The 13,758-nt window shown below is 35.2% G+C and overlaps 2 protein-coding genes across 2 annotated transcripts; both read left to right on the top strand.

The window, feature by feature from the left end:
• Positions 1 to 1,638: 1,638 nt before the first annotated feature.
• Positions 1,639 to 7,136, top strand: LOC114540639. The gene is made up of 8 exons (XM_028560760.1): positions 1,639 to 1,831; positions 3,049 to 3,972; positions 4,263 to 4,406; positions 4,611 to 4,798; positions 5,236 to 5,287; positions 5,598 to 5,734; positions 6,314 to 6,406; positions 6,662 to 7,136. Exons 1-8 carry the CDS (start codon positions 1,724 to 1,726, stop codon positions 6,852 to 6,854), a joined length of 1,839 nt encoding a protein of 612 aa, XP_028416561.1. The 5' UTR covers positions 1,639 to 1,723; the 3' UTR covers positions 6,855 to 7,136.
• Positions 7,137 to 7,421: 285 nt separating this feature from the next.
• LOC114540647 (protein phosphatase 1H-like) lies at positions 7,422 to 13,347 on the top strand. Its single transcript, XM_028560768.1, has 12 exons — positions 7,422 to 7,499; positions 7,630 to 7,869; positions 8,559 to 8,667; positions 9,006 to 9,245; positions 9,574 to 9,686; positions 9,811 to 9,895; positions 10,266 to 10,384; positions 10,524 to 10,590; positions 10,765 to 10,872; positions 10,974 to 11,069; positions 11,436 to 11,491; positions 11,686 to 13,347. Exons 2-12 carry the CDS (start codon positions 7,634 to 7,636, stop codon positions 11,993 to 11,995), a joined length of 1,539 nt encoding a protein of 512 aa, XP_028416569.1. The 5' UTR covers positions 7,422 to 7,499; positions 7,630 to 7,633; the 3' UTR covers positions 11,996 to 13,347.
• The last annotated feature ends 411 nt before the right edge of the window (positions 13,348 to 13,758 follow it).

The raw sequence follows: 13,758 nt of genomic DNA, 5'->3' as shown, positions 1-13,758 counted from the left end.
TCTATTCGGCAAAGCCGTCCACTCGTATCCATTCAGCCGCCGTTTTCAAATTCTTCCACTCTGGAGAGCGTTTTCAAATTCTTCCGTTTCCAGTGGGCGAAAACGGCGGATACGTGTGGATGGTGCGTGTAACCGTAAAAATATTCTTTCAAATTCTTCCGGCCTCGTGTGGACGGGCATTGTGTAACTTCATTTTTTTCATCAATCATCACCTTATGTATCATGTGAAATTGTGAGCTGCCCATCAAGATGATAAAGAATGTGTTTGTCTTCAGCATACAATCAAATGATACCATCATGTTTGCTTTATCTATTAACTTTCGCAATGTCATGGCAACGGCCAATCTATGGGTCCAAATACAGTGTTGGGCATGTCAATTCTAACAATGAAATTGTCATGATGGGCGATTTTAATGCGTTTCGTTTTCTTCGAAACACCCTGTTCATTAAAAGTTGAGACTAAGAGAATTTGATTAATTTATTCCAGCACCAATGTCTGTATACCTCATCAGAGGCACAAACACTTTCAATCCCTACTTTTCATGACTAAAGGGAACGATCAGCTATAGCTTGATAAGCTCGACTTTCTGTAAGGCCTGGGTCAATGGGTTCAGGGACGTAACGTTGGTGTTGTGCTTGGCCGGAGGGGGGTGCAGGAATATTTTGCCCGACGAAAAACAGAAAGGGCGTGGTCAAACAGAAAACGTAGGGGCAGTATGCATGAGAGGCTACTATACTCATTAGAAATTTAACTAAAAGCATTTGAGAGTTTCATTCAAGTCATTTAAAAGTACTTTACCCAAAAACATTTCACAAATTTTTGCCGGATGAGTGTGTCTTAAAGTGTCGAAATTAGCCTGACAAAGCTTCAGTTTTACGGCCTTGCCTGGGTGAGAGATTAAAGATTCGTCGTATTTGTACTCATACATGAAACAATTTTTAGAAGGGATCTTCATTAAATTAGAAATCAACAATATTGCTCGTATCTGGAACATATCTGCGAGATATAAACATATCTACAAGATATCTGCGATAAAGGTCGTGCTAGCTAGCATTAGACAATATTTCGAAAAGGAAAACGCTTTATCTCTACCACGGCGAGAAGAGTACTCGCAGCATAAGAAAATAATGCACACAAAAGATGCGTTTCTTAAAAATGATGATTTTGACCCAGAAGAAGCAATAGAAACTGCATTTGATGAGACTGAGAAACTTTCTTATTAAGATCCCGTTTACACGTTGCGTTTTCATTAGAAAAATGACTTATTAGTAATTAATGATTATTAATCCACTCCATTTAAAATTACTCTCCTTCGGTGTTCTCTCTCTCTAGTCTCTACTATCTCTTTTCGGTTTCATTTTTCTGGCAGCGATATTCTTGTTTAAAATCTTATTGGAGAAAAAATGCCACATGACAAACAATTATAGTGTTGTACCGGCATCGTGTACGTAAACCCTACCACTAAGCGGAACATTTTCAAACCGCTGCAATTCCAATTTTTGCACCCTTTTCAAACAGGCTATAAAACCTTCTGAAAAATATATATACGGCAGTGCTAGCTGGAAAGGTGATGACGCACATGCATAATAAATAGCTATTTTGCTTATTTATCTGCTACGTCATTATATTCTAGCGCCTCACCTCATCATGAGGCATTTAGTATTGATATTTTGTTATTTTTTCTTATTATTCTATTATGTTCATTAAAAACGTTTAAAAGAAATGGGAAATGTTGAATTTACCAGTCATCTCGAGAAAGATCAACTGAACAGTCTATCGTCGGAAAAGTTGGATTTGAGCAGACGTTTGACTTCTTACCAACTGGATCAGGTTTGTATTAAGTTATTCTATTTTTATCTTTTATATATACTTTTTTAATTATAGTTGCATGAATAAACTATAATCTCCATTCGCCTATCATTGCATTAATTGAATCGGCGATTTGGGGAGACCTAAATCCATGTAGAAAAAAGCAAATGCTCAACCTAGAAACAGCTAGAATTTGCTTTGTATGCTGCTAGGCCGGATCACATTCTGGGACGGATGTGGATAATTAAGGTTAATACAAAAACAAACTTTATTACTTTTATGTGCTTGATCTGACTATGATGATTCTAAAAATATGAATTTGCAACCCTATCCTGTGGAGTGTATAAAGTGCACACACTAGTTAACATGGATGAAAATAATTTCCCATCCTTTATATCATTTGTATCTATTTTATAGCTAATTAGCTACACTGAATGCTTGTCTGCCTGTGGGCTATGGATATGAGTACCTTTCTTTATACTATCCTAAACAGGCCTGCATGGTCCTCTATAGTAATACAATTGATAATTCTATACTTGTTTATAAAAGACTGCAGAATCTGGAACCCCGCCCCCAAACCTTTGAACACCAGAGTTGCCAGATTTGTGAATATTCGAGGCCACATTGTTTGTAGTGCCATCAAGAAAACAAGAAGCCGATTTGATTGGTCTAGTATTGTGCATCACTAGACAATTGATTTATAGATGAGTCACAATGTCAATAATTTTTTAAAAATTTGTATAATTCAAAACTTTGTAGTAAATACATAAAGTAAAAGAATGCATTTATTTATGCAAGTGTACTAAGGACAACAGAAGACCCTTAGTTTGTGAACCAAAAGTCAATGCATTAACTGTGGCTACTGCCATACATTTTGTTCACACACTATCGCCTGTATTTTAAAAGCTCACTCACACTCAAACTCATTGAGTGGGAGATCCTAATCTTCTCATAACGTTTCCATGGCGGTATTTCCAGCCGAAAAGGGGCTTGATTTTCAGTGATTTACCTTATATCTTTCCATCTATTGAAAGAAAACTTTCTCATTGACCAGCATAAACAAAATTTATATGCCACACTCGATGAGTGTGAGTGTCAGTGAGCTTTTTGAATACAGGCGTATGACTTTATCTCATCTGTGAAATATTTTGCAAAGTATTTCAATACTTGATAACAAAATAATGTAATCCTGTAAAGGTTGCTCCCTATGGGAAAATTAATTTTAAATTTTCTTGTAGCATTTGCGAAATGAAGTGGTTGAAGAAAATCCTGGTCTTGTGGAAATTCCTGCCCGACTATTTGCTCATATTTCTTTTTATGAAACATTAATTGTTTCGTTTCATTGCATAACACAGATTCCTCAAGAACTTCCACTACAATTGCCTCACCTAATTCATCTTAATTTAAATTTTAACCGAATTTCCAGCTTGCCTGAATCTTTTGGCATGTTAATCCACCTTGAAATACTTGAACTGTCACATAATCTGTTATCAAAACTGCCTAACTCATTTTCTCTGCTAAAATCACTTCAAAAGCTTGATCTTTCTAACAATAAGTTAAGAGCATTACGTGATGATATGGATAATCTAAAAAAGTTGAAGAAGCTGAACGTGAATAATAATTTTTTGGAACAAATACCGCTTTCACTTTGTTTAATCGATAGTTTAGAAGTTTTGGTGTGTTTAAACAACCGTTTAACTACACCTCATCAAGATATCTGCGATAAAGGTCTTGCTAGCATTAGACAATATTTTGAAAAGGAACACGCATTACCTCTACCACGGCAAGAAGATATTGTAAATATATTTCCGCGTGTGCGAAAAGGTGATGCATTTACTCATCCAAATTTGAACACTGCTATGACGCAATTATACAATGAAACACAGACACAAAGTTTTCATATGAAAGTGAAAGTTAAGACACCGCTTCTTCCCCCGACAATGGCGACCACATTTCCACCGGATGAATTGTCTAACAAGATTATTGGTTGTATCTACGGTGCAGCTATTGGCAGTGCTCTTGGGTACTTAACTGATTTCTTAAGCAAGAGTGAATGTGCATTTTATTATGATAAAGAACAATTAAACTACTGTGACATCATAAATGATATTCATAGAAACAATTTCGAGAAAGGATGCTGGACACATTCATTTGATCAAATGGTAAGTGTATAGCGAGATTTTGAGTGAAGATGGTGATTTCAGGAGAAATTATTTTGCAGTTGTTACAGATTGTTTATTGGTTTGAATGAGAGTGTTTATGATGGTAGGTGGAACAGTAATCGAAGTTACTCATGCTTTATGCAGCTTGCGTAATTTGCAAAAATTGGCTTTAGTCAGTTCACTGATACCTATAGAATGATCACGGACCTAATGTTTTTTACCCATTTATTTATGGAAGCTAATGTTAATTTAGAATGATGATGTAAACATGCAAAAACTAAACCATTTAGATATTGATCTTGGATTCCATTCTTTCCTGGGGTGGAGTGGTCGACGAACTTGATGTCGCACGTAGGTTAGCATCGTGGAATAAAAATGGATTTGCAGATTTCGGTGAAATAAAAGGTCCGGATTTCAAAGGCTTATTTGGAAAGGTAGCCTAACAATTATCAAACACATTACTGAACAACTACAAGTCAGCAGGAACACGATTATCTCATCTTGTTTCATTTTTCTCAGGGTGGGGGACAAAATTTACCAGGGAATTGAACCCTCTGCTTGGCCTCTTGAAGGCAAGACATAGCTCGTTTTATGTATAAGTTATAACATTTTCTTTCAATGAGAATCCATTTTTTTAGATCTTAAACGATGCTGAATATACAAAAGATCCTCATTTTGTAGCAAAAATGATAAGTCATGAAAAGCAGTATTGTTCAAATGCCGCAGTAGCACGAACCGCTGTTTTAAGTGTTTCACATTTTTATGACTTGGACGAAGTTTGTGCTAACGCGGCGAGAATATGTAAATGTACTCATGCAGATCCAAGGTATAGATGACGTAAATTAAAGTTCAGCTAGTTTTAGAATAAACGTTTGTGTCATTGTACAGGTAGCAACAATTTTCCGACTATTAGTATCATCAAGCATGATCCCTCTGACAAATAGTCACACGAGAGACGACAAGGGACTTACATTTATTGGCCTGTTTTAAACGTAACTACATATCAGAAGACTTTGCGAATGGTATCATTTTCTACGAAGAACCTCGCAAAACATTCTGATAGTTCACTTTTCTCAGAGAAGTAAACTCTTTAAACTTGTTATAAGCAACTTAATTGACGTTCTTGACAGTTTCAAAATCAAGATGCAGTGCATGTAGTTGCAGCCATGGTCTATGCATCTCCCCTCGTCCAACTAACTATAATTTCATGATTAAAGATATCATTCTTATCAGGATTTTATTTTATAAAACTATTCTTGTTAGGTGTATCGCAAGTTGTGTCGCGGTAAATACCATCATTGCTCTTCTTCTTCAGGTATATTTTATTTTAAATATTTTAACAAGTTTCGTTGGAAAATGGAAAAACGTATCGCGACCTTTTTTTGTACAATGATGTGATGAATTTTGAGGCTCGTTTCATTTTACGAAAGACAGACTAACATAGCAACTCAACTTTAGATCTTATACAAAGTGAATTGAAATATTATACACAACCATGCAATTATTAAAATACTGAACAAATCTTTCGTTGAAAGATAGCGCATGGTGACGATTAAAAATGAATATGCATTAGCGAAATTTATAAAATCTCTCATACACCGATCGTTACCATGCTTTTTATTTAGGGTAAACATGACTTGAATGACAATGATTCTGTGGAAGCAATCTTATTTGAAGCTGCAGAAAGATCTAAAAGATATCTGGATGATGGCTCTCAAGTGAGTGAAATAAATAAATACTTGGAATGCAAGACATTCGAAAGGTAGGTGTAAATTTATGAGATTTTATACCCATGCTATTCTAATTTTTCTTAAAACATTTAGAGACCAAAACAGCGGAAATATATTCACTAAACGACGTTTTATTATTATTTTTGATACGACTTTACAAGTTTAAAATAACTTGGTTTTTGCTATATTTTCTACTGACCCAATACACCGATGGCTTGTTGTCTATATCAGTATATATACTGGAAGTCAAGAGTAAATTCTCTAAACTGTAGAGCATATATATAGATAGGTTATATAGATGTGTGCCATTTCAAAGCTTAATTCGCTGTTTATCAGACAATAAAATTTTTAGATTTGTTTAATGCAAACCAGTATGGCAGATGAAATACCAATTTCAAAATTACTGTATTCTGTAATCTGGTATTGACACCAATGCGATTACTTATTGCACGAAACGTTTTGGGGGCATTGAAGATGTATAAATCAGGGAAAACAATGTTTTGTAGTTAATGTTTTAACCATGCAGCTTCTGCATTTTTATAGTTTATTTAAGTATATTGCCTGCTATATATTTATGCAACTATCAACAGAGTTTTTCTTTCGACATGCAGTGTACAATGTAATGAGACAAGAAACATTGTGTACACGTTGAAACCACTGGGGTCAGCTGCTGTTGGTCTTAGAAAACTCAACGAAACTTTTCAGTAAGTTGATTATTACTCATAAATTACTTGTACAGGACGATAAGCCTATAGTGAGGGAATAATGAATATCAATGCAGGTTTCCTGTATTGTAACTTTATTGGTACTATTCCAATTATGCATTGTAGAATGCACTGGGAATTTTTAAATCATGACGCAGGTAGAGATTGTAAATCTTAAGTTTTATCCTGTTTTTTTGCTCCATGCCTTAGACGTGAAGACATGTGTCTAATAATAGGCTGAATGATATTCTATAGGTCGTGCATTACCGACTTGATTTTTGAAGGAGGAATGGCCAGCTGTAACGCTTCTGTTGTGGGAGCAATATTGGGGTGCCACACTGGATACAAAATGCTGCCGAAGAAATGGATTGATGGAATGTCTCAAAAACACAAAGATTGGTTGAATAATAAACTGGATTGTCTGCTAAACATAATGGGTCTACCGTAATATTTAACTCATTAGAGAACTAATGCCGCTAACATCTAATTTCAAGTCATATATGAAGGTAGTTGTGGTAGTCAAAATTTTGCCACTCGGTTTCAAAATCGAAATTGATTGAATTCGCCAGTGTTTTCATGCCCCTGTGCGGCATTGCTGTCAGCGAGCAGCATAGAAAACTAACTGAATGCCTAAAAATGCACACGCTTGGAAATTACAAGATTTAAACGCCTAAACGTTTTTTAAGTGTTTTTAGCGAGAAAATAAAATGTCCAATGCGATAATTTTAGTGTTTTGATATTCTCTCGGTGTCTTGAAACAATCCTTGTTGGATTTTAACGTCAAAATAGTCATGATTCTCGAAAGGGGAAACTCGGTATAAATTACTGAACGGCTCAGTTTGCAAAAATATTCTGTTTCCCCGTTCCCCAGGTCTCCCTTTCTCTAGTTTCCCCATTCCACTGCTTCCTGGTTTTTCCGTTCCGCGTTTTCCCTATATCCCGGTCTCCTAATCCCCTTTTTTCACGGTTCTCCAGTTCCCCTGAGCCCCAGGCTGAGCCCGGTTCTTCTGTTGATATCTGTTCCCAGATCTGTTTCCCGATGACTGGTCACTGGTGGAATACACTCAGTGGTGGAACGTTGCGGATGAATTCGGTGGGTTGTTCAGGTACCCAAATTTGGGTCACCAAATTTCCATAATTATCCATCACTTCCGTGTTTGCGATGACAGTGAAAGAGCAATTAATAAATACTTGAAAATGTCTTTTTTATATAAATAATGAAGAAAAATGGCTGCTGCGTTGAACGGAGTTAGGAAATGGGCAGGCAATCTAGTTTTTCCCAGTGGCCAGAAATCAGATGGACTGAAAGCCCATCAGAAGGTTAATTCAACTGAGCTTTTTCCCTACACTCGACCCTCATTCCTTGGTTTGAGTAAAGAAGCTGCCAAAGCATCAGCAGATCATGAAATACGACCAATACTTGTGGCTCAAAGAGAATTACCATTGAATGCAGGTTATTCCGAGTAAGTTTGTACACCAGCTGGAGTACTATAATGTATATAAATCCCATGCTGTAGTAAAATTCACAATGGATTGTATAATTACTACCGCATCAAGTCATCAATAGACAATCAGTGATTGATGGATTTTGCGAATTACGTAAAACAACATGAGTTTTTTTTGAAGGAGGATAATATTAAAATTAAAATATTAATTTCAGCCTTTTTGGCTGGGTAGTTGCCTTAAATAGGTCCAGAAACTTTTATATAGTGTATGCCTCTTACAAACTGCATTTCCTGCCAACTGTTCACAATTTTCTGTGTTGGTCAACTTTGTTTATTGAATGACCAGCAACTTTGTTCTACCAATCAATGTTAAATTTTGCATCCTGACCTGCTATTTTGCTCTTTGAGCAATGCAGAATTCCAATTTGTTAAAGTAGATATATGTATAGGTACTGAACAAGAAATTTATGCCAAGGCACTATTGCACCATAATTTATGTGACTAAGGAGCACATCCCTTAAATATTTGGTTCGATACATGTAGTCATTTTTAGGAGAAATTAGCATCAAAAATAAACAATTGGTGATATGTAAATAGATATATAGATTTTTTTATCTTGTACTAAATATGTTTTTACCAATATTGTGTGCAAAGTTTTCGCATAGAGATCAATGTATAGATAAATTAAACATAATTGTCCATTATAGAACAATCAATGCAGGGAAGACCTATTTAGTCAACGAAGATCAAGCATTTGCAGAATTATTTTGCTTACATGTAATAAGTATTGATGAGAAACCAAAAGAAGATACAATTGTATGTATTAATTATGACGGCTATAAACACTACTGCAAGCATGTGATAAATGAAATACAGAATTTTTATAAATACAGTACTGTCCTGAAAGCTAGCCCAAGTTGCCATGCGAATTGTAATTAGTTTGCTTCCCTTGACTGCATCGATTCCAATGCCATGTTGAGAAAACAATGTTAATACAGCATACCAGATGTTTATCTGATTTTCTAAAATATATTTTGATGGCTATAATAAAATTTTTGAGACTAAACTTTTTTGACAACTTTGAAAAAATATATGATTAACTGAGACTAAACTACCGGTAGAGGTATTAATTCATTGTACTTATATATTTGCAGACAAAACTTCCATACTGGTGTTTTGGTATATTTGACGGCCACGCAGGAGCAGGTGCGGCCTTGGCAGCTGTCAATCAACTTCAAGATATAATTCATGAGAAGCTACATGAAATTCAAGATGTGATTATTTGTGAGGAGAAAAATTATGGAAAACTGCCAGTATTACAAGGAGTTGTTGCTCCTACAATAGACTTTGAAGCTGTTATCACTGGAGCATTGGAACAATCATTTTTAGATATGGTAATTTTGTTAAATTACATTATTAATTATATACAGCCGGAGGCTGGGTCAGCCTGACTTTTGCAGGCCATGCTAGTGCAAATGTTTCAGGGTTCATAGTCTGTGAAAACAATGAATTTCGAAAGTAATGAAAAATAACTAAAACTTGCATTGTACATGCATGACTGAAAATTGGATTGCCTTGGCTACTGAATATATATATATATATATATATTATATATATAATATATATATATTATATATATATATATATATATATATATATATATATATATATATATATATATTGACTTTATCATCTTGTCATTTTTTACCTGCTATATTTTAGGATAATCGCATAAATAAGGATAGAAGTCTTCATAAAATTACTGGTGGATGTACTGCAGTTGTTTCATTGTTTATAAAGAATAAATTATTTCTTGCAAATGCTGGTGATTCCAGGTTCTACTTTATGTTTTGTACATACATAGTAAAATCTTTAACTGTTTATTGTCACTAGAACAATCAAGAACAGTAGAATTCATAGCTACTTTATTAATATCCCACTATGATTATCAAAATGCAGAGCAATTATATGCAAAGATGGAAAACCAATCCCGGTGACAAAAGATCATACTCCTGAGACTGATCGCTGTCGACTTCAAGTCCTGGTAAGGCTTAATTCAATATTACTTAATGTGAGCAGATCAAAAAATGTTAGACCTAATACTCCCCTCTGCTCATTCCCCGGAGATTCACCACAATTAATGCCCAGAGGTATTTACAATCAATACACCTAATGAAAATGCCAATGAACAAACGTTACCAGCACTGGTTGATAGAGCATATCAAATTTAGTACTTTTACGAAGTTTGATTGCATGCTATTACTAGTAAATATTGTCTATATTTTCACGCATTTTACAGTAGTTTGCAACCAAACTTTACTAAATAGAATTTACTAAATATCGCGCGCTCTCCCTTACAGAACTTACTAATTTCCTGGTACAGAATTTTATTATGATATTTAAATATATTTTAGGCTGGAATGAAACCACATTTGTTGGGAAATGAGTTCACTCGTTTAGAATTTCAGCAAAAACCTCGTCGAAAACACATTGGAAAGAAACTTTTCTGTAGAGACCGAAATATGACCGGATGGTATGACAATTCGTTTGACTCCTAGCTCAATTCAATTCAAAAAGATTTTAAAATTTCAATTTTAAAAATTTACCTCAATTCAAGTCAAAAAAGATCTGGATGTGTGTAATAAAAATCTGTTTTTGAAATTTACTACTAGGGCATTAAAACAAATAACGGAGGAGGATGTCTTTAAAACACAAATGATATCTGGCAGTGGAAAATCGGTAATGAAATCATCCGATGGGCATGTGGTATGAATGAGCATGCGCTCGGCAAGCACCAACTGCCCAGGCAGCCCAGCAATTATAATTTCAGTGTATTTTAGTGTTTTCTCATCCAAATTTATAGCTATATAACCAGAAATGTACGATTACTGATATAGGTTTTTACTTATTCAGGCTCGTCTTCTCGAAACAATCGGAACAACAAGAGGATTTGGAGATTTTGATTTAAAAGCTTCGTACACGGGCATTCCAGTCAAACCCTTTTTGACTCCTGAACCAGAGGTAAATTAATTAACCTAAATTTTAAAATTATTGCAAGCGTGTTCACGGGCCGTGTAGTGAATACTATTAGTTTTAACTATAGTTAAAAATGTCTTTTTCAGGTGACAATATACGATTTATCGAAAGAAACAATAAATGAGAATGATGTTCTCATCATGGCGACTGATGGATTATGGGAAAGAGTATCTAATGAGAAGGTTTGTGCTTGCTTGCTTGCTTTCTTGTCTTTGTAAGCAAAAGTCTCAAAATGGACCATTCTACTATTAAACTGAATCATGAATCAGGAAAAGTCAGTTCTGAGGTGCACAGCACTTTTCAAAAAGCGGTGGGGATTTTTTTGAGCGTAATACTAATTTTGAGAAAATATGTCAACTTCGCGCACTGATATTTTTAACACTTTAGTTTACAATATTTCGCCACGAAACTTTCCAATTTTACTAATTTTGTACTGTGACGAAGCTAATTTTTAATTTAGTTTAGTAAGGAATTGGTCCAATTGTCGACAGTGTATCAATTAGCATGGCATTCCGTGATGTCACTACGCGATATATTTCTTTCTGCAGGCATGTAAAATTGTCCAAAGCACCTTCACACATTGCGACGTGCACGAGAAAAGAAGGTAATTGTTTTATTACGTGTATAAACATACAGGGACTGTCTTATAGAAAGTAATCTTTTTATTATGGTCTTTAAACATTCCCACACCTACAGTAGAAATAAGTTATTGTCTTTCTGGCCTAACCAGTGAATTCTAATAAAACAAAATGAGTCTTTTTAGAGCTGGGCCTGACTTGTTTACTCTGATATCTATAGATATAGTGTAGCTGCACAAAATCTCGTGATGGCTGCTCGAGGTCGCAATACGCAACGTGGGTGGAGAATATCCAGAGATGAAATCAATTTTAATGACAATGTAGAATTGAAGGCTACCGATCCTGCTTCATATGATGATATTTCAGTATTTGTTATCCCGCTTTCTAAAAAATTCCAAGAACAACCGGAAACTGTTCAATACCCTGTGCATTCAATACCGGCGGAAACACGATCGTCAAACGACAATGGAATGAATGAAGTCGTTTCCAATTTAGAGACGAACGGTAATTCAACATTTCGTCTTAGTTAACTATAGTGTTCTCAGTATATTCTCAGTATAAAAACATAGTAATATACGCAGTATTGTACAGTTATGAAGTGAAGGATTTCTACCTACATATTTTTATATGATACTAAGCATCGGTCGACTAAATCGACCTATTCTATACTGCAAAGTCCTGTATACAAAATATGCCTGACAACATCACGAAAATGTCGGCTTCTGCCGTTGAAACAACGGTTGGGGCATCACATTTTGAATACTCTGGTTTTGAGTACCATTCATGACGTCACTATATAATATCACTATAGTAATTATTCACTGCCTGGAAAATCTAGAAATCACGCGAAAATTGGACATGAAATTGACCACGTGTTGTATAAATTTTGCATGAAAAACACAAATGGGGAAATACTCATAGCAATAATATCGTAATTTTTTTGCTCTTTCGATTATTTGTATAATTAAAAACGATGCGGCGTTTTTTTGAAGGACAAATCTTTGCGAGAGCTTTTTGTTGGTTTATAGTCTTTCTATGAAATGCTCTTTCGTTTGAAGGATGGTACCGTTCTAATTTTCCGGTTTCCTTTAACGGAACCCGGATATGGTGATGCCTGATGATGCCTGCTTACAACAATATCAAACTAATGATAATTCCCGGGGGGTTGAGAATATGGCGTCAGGTGGATTATCCTGGATTTGCGAGTTCGAAACTTGTGTTGTCACTTTAACTCTCGTGACTGAAAAAGCATACAATTTAGAATGAAAAACTGTGTAGTAATAATTGATCATATTATGTCATATTATTACTCTAAACCTTGTTCGTAACTTTGACCGATTCATTTAAATACTTTCGTTCAAACAGGTTGATTCCATAGCCTGCATTTTCGTGTTAGTTAACTTTTGATTACAGTGACAGATTACGTCTACGTTAAATGCAGCAAACGAGAGCTATCAGCTGAGCTAACGACCTCGAGAGGCAGTTAGCTCAGTCCGAAAACCATCCGCACACGTGAGAAACTTGCCTCTCGAGGCGAATTCCTCACAAAAACTATCCTGCACACGACAGTAACTTGCTGAGCTAACAGCCACGCGAGGTCTTTTGCTCAGCTATATTAAGCTCACGCGTGCGGCGGGCTTTAATTAATGCATGTTTTATACAACTGGTCCCAGAACCTCTAACGAAGGAGAACTAGACAACTTTGTAACGAAATTGTTTAGATGATTTGGCAGACTGCACTAGCCCAGCAAATCTTGTGCATAGACACTCATATAGCCTAGATATTATGGGGCCGCTGTAATTGGTGAAAACTGTAGCGTGCACCCTGCCAATTTTCTATATTATATATTGTTGTAAATATACTGGTAAATGTTGCATCATACTTGGCAAAGTTAATAAATAAATAAATAAATAAATATTTGTGGTTGCGCGTCGTAACTTGATTTGAACTTGGTGATATTTTGCACCAATCTTCAAAATCACACCAGTTGAAGATGTAATACCCATGGTCAACTGAATATTTACTTTGTTTCATGTTACTGATTAACTATAGATTAAATAGATCTAATCTCCGGACTATATAACCACCATTTAAATTTTGAAATTTGACACAGTGTAAATTATTTGTTAAATCCAAGCTTTGACTATTTGTTTTTTACTTCTTTGCGCAATTTTTTAAGAAACAGTCGGAAATCAGTGAAGACGTAAGATGTCTCTGGGTATAAGAACGTGTCATGCAATGAATTTAGGGTTTTTCATTTTGACTTTTTGCAGTTTTACAGTCATTTGCGGT

This window comes from Dendronephthya gigantea, unplaced genomic scaffold (assembly GCF_004324835.1).
Source record: "Dendronephthya gigantea isolate DGI-Jeju-01 unplaced genomic scaffold, DenGig_1.0 000243F, whole genome shotgun sequence".
NCBI lineage: Eukaryota > Metazoa > Cnidaria > Anthozoa > Malacalcyonacea > Nephtheidae > Dendronephthya > Dendronephthya gigantea.
Note: the sequence above shows the minus strand (reverse complement) of the source record. Positions and strands in the feature narration are given on the sequence as shown.

Bases quoted from the DNA above. Each gene is read 5' to 3' on its own strand.
- LOC114540639 (XM_028560760.1), top strand. From the start codon at position 1,724: ATGGGAAATGTTGAATTTACCAGTCATCTCGAGAAAGATCAACTGAAC. The intron at 4,799-5,235 runs GTATAGATGACG...TATTCTTGTTAG, and splicing joins TGTACTCATGCAGATCCAAG to GTGTATCGCAAGTTGTGTCG. The intron at 6,407-6,661 runs GTAAGTTGATTA...GATATTCTATAG, and splicing joins AAACTCAACGAAACTTTTCA to GTCGTGCATTACCGACTTGA.
- LOC114540647 (XM_028560768.1), top strand. From the start codon at position 7,634: ATGGCTGCTGCGTTGAACGGAGTTAGGAAATGGGCAGGCAATCTAGTT. The intron at 8,668-9,005 runs GTATGTATTAAT...ATATATTTGCAG, and splicing joins AACCAAAAGAAGATACAATT to ACAAAACTTCCATACTGGTG. The intron at 11,492-11,685 runs GTAATTGTTTTA...TGATATCTATAG, and splicing joins GACGTGCACGAGAAAAGAAG to ATATAGTGTAGCTGCACAAA.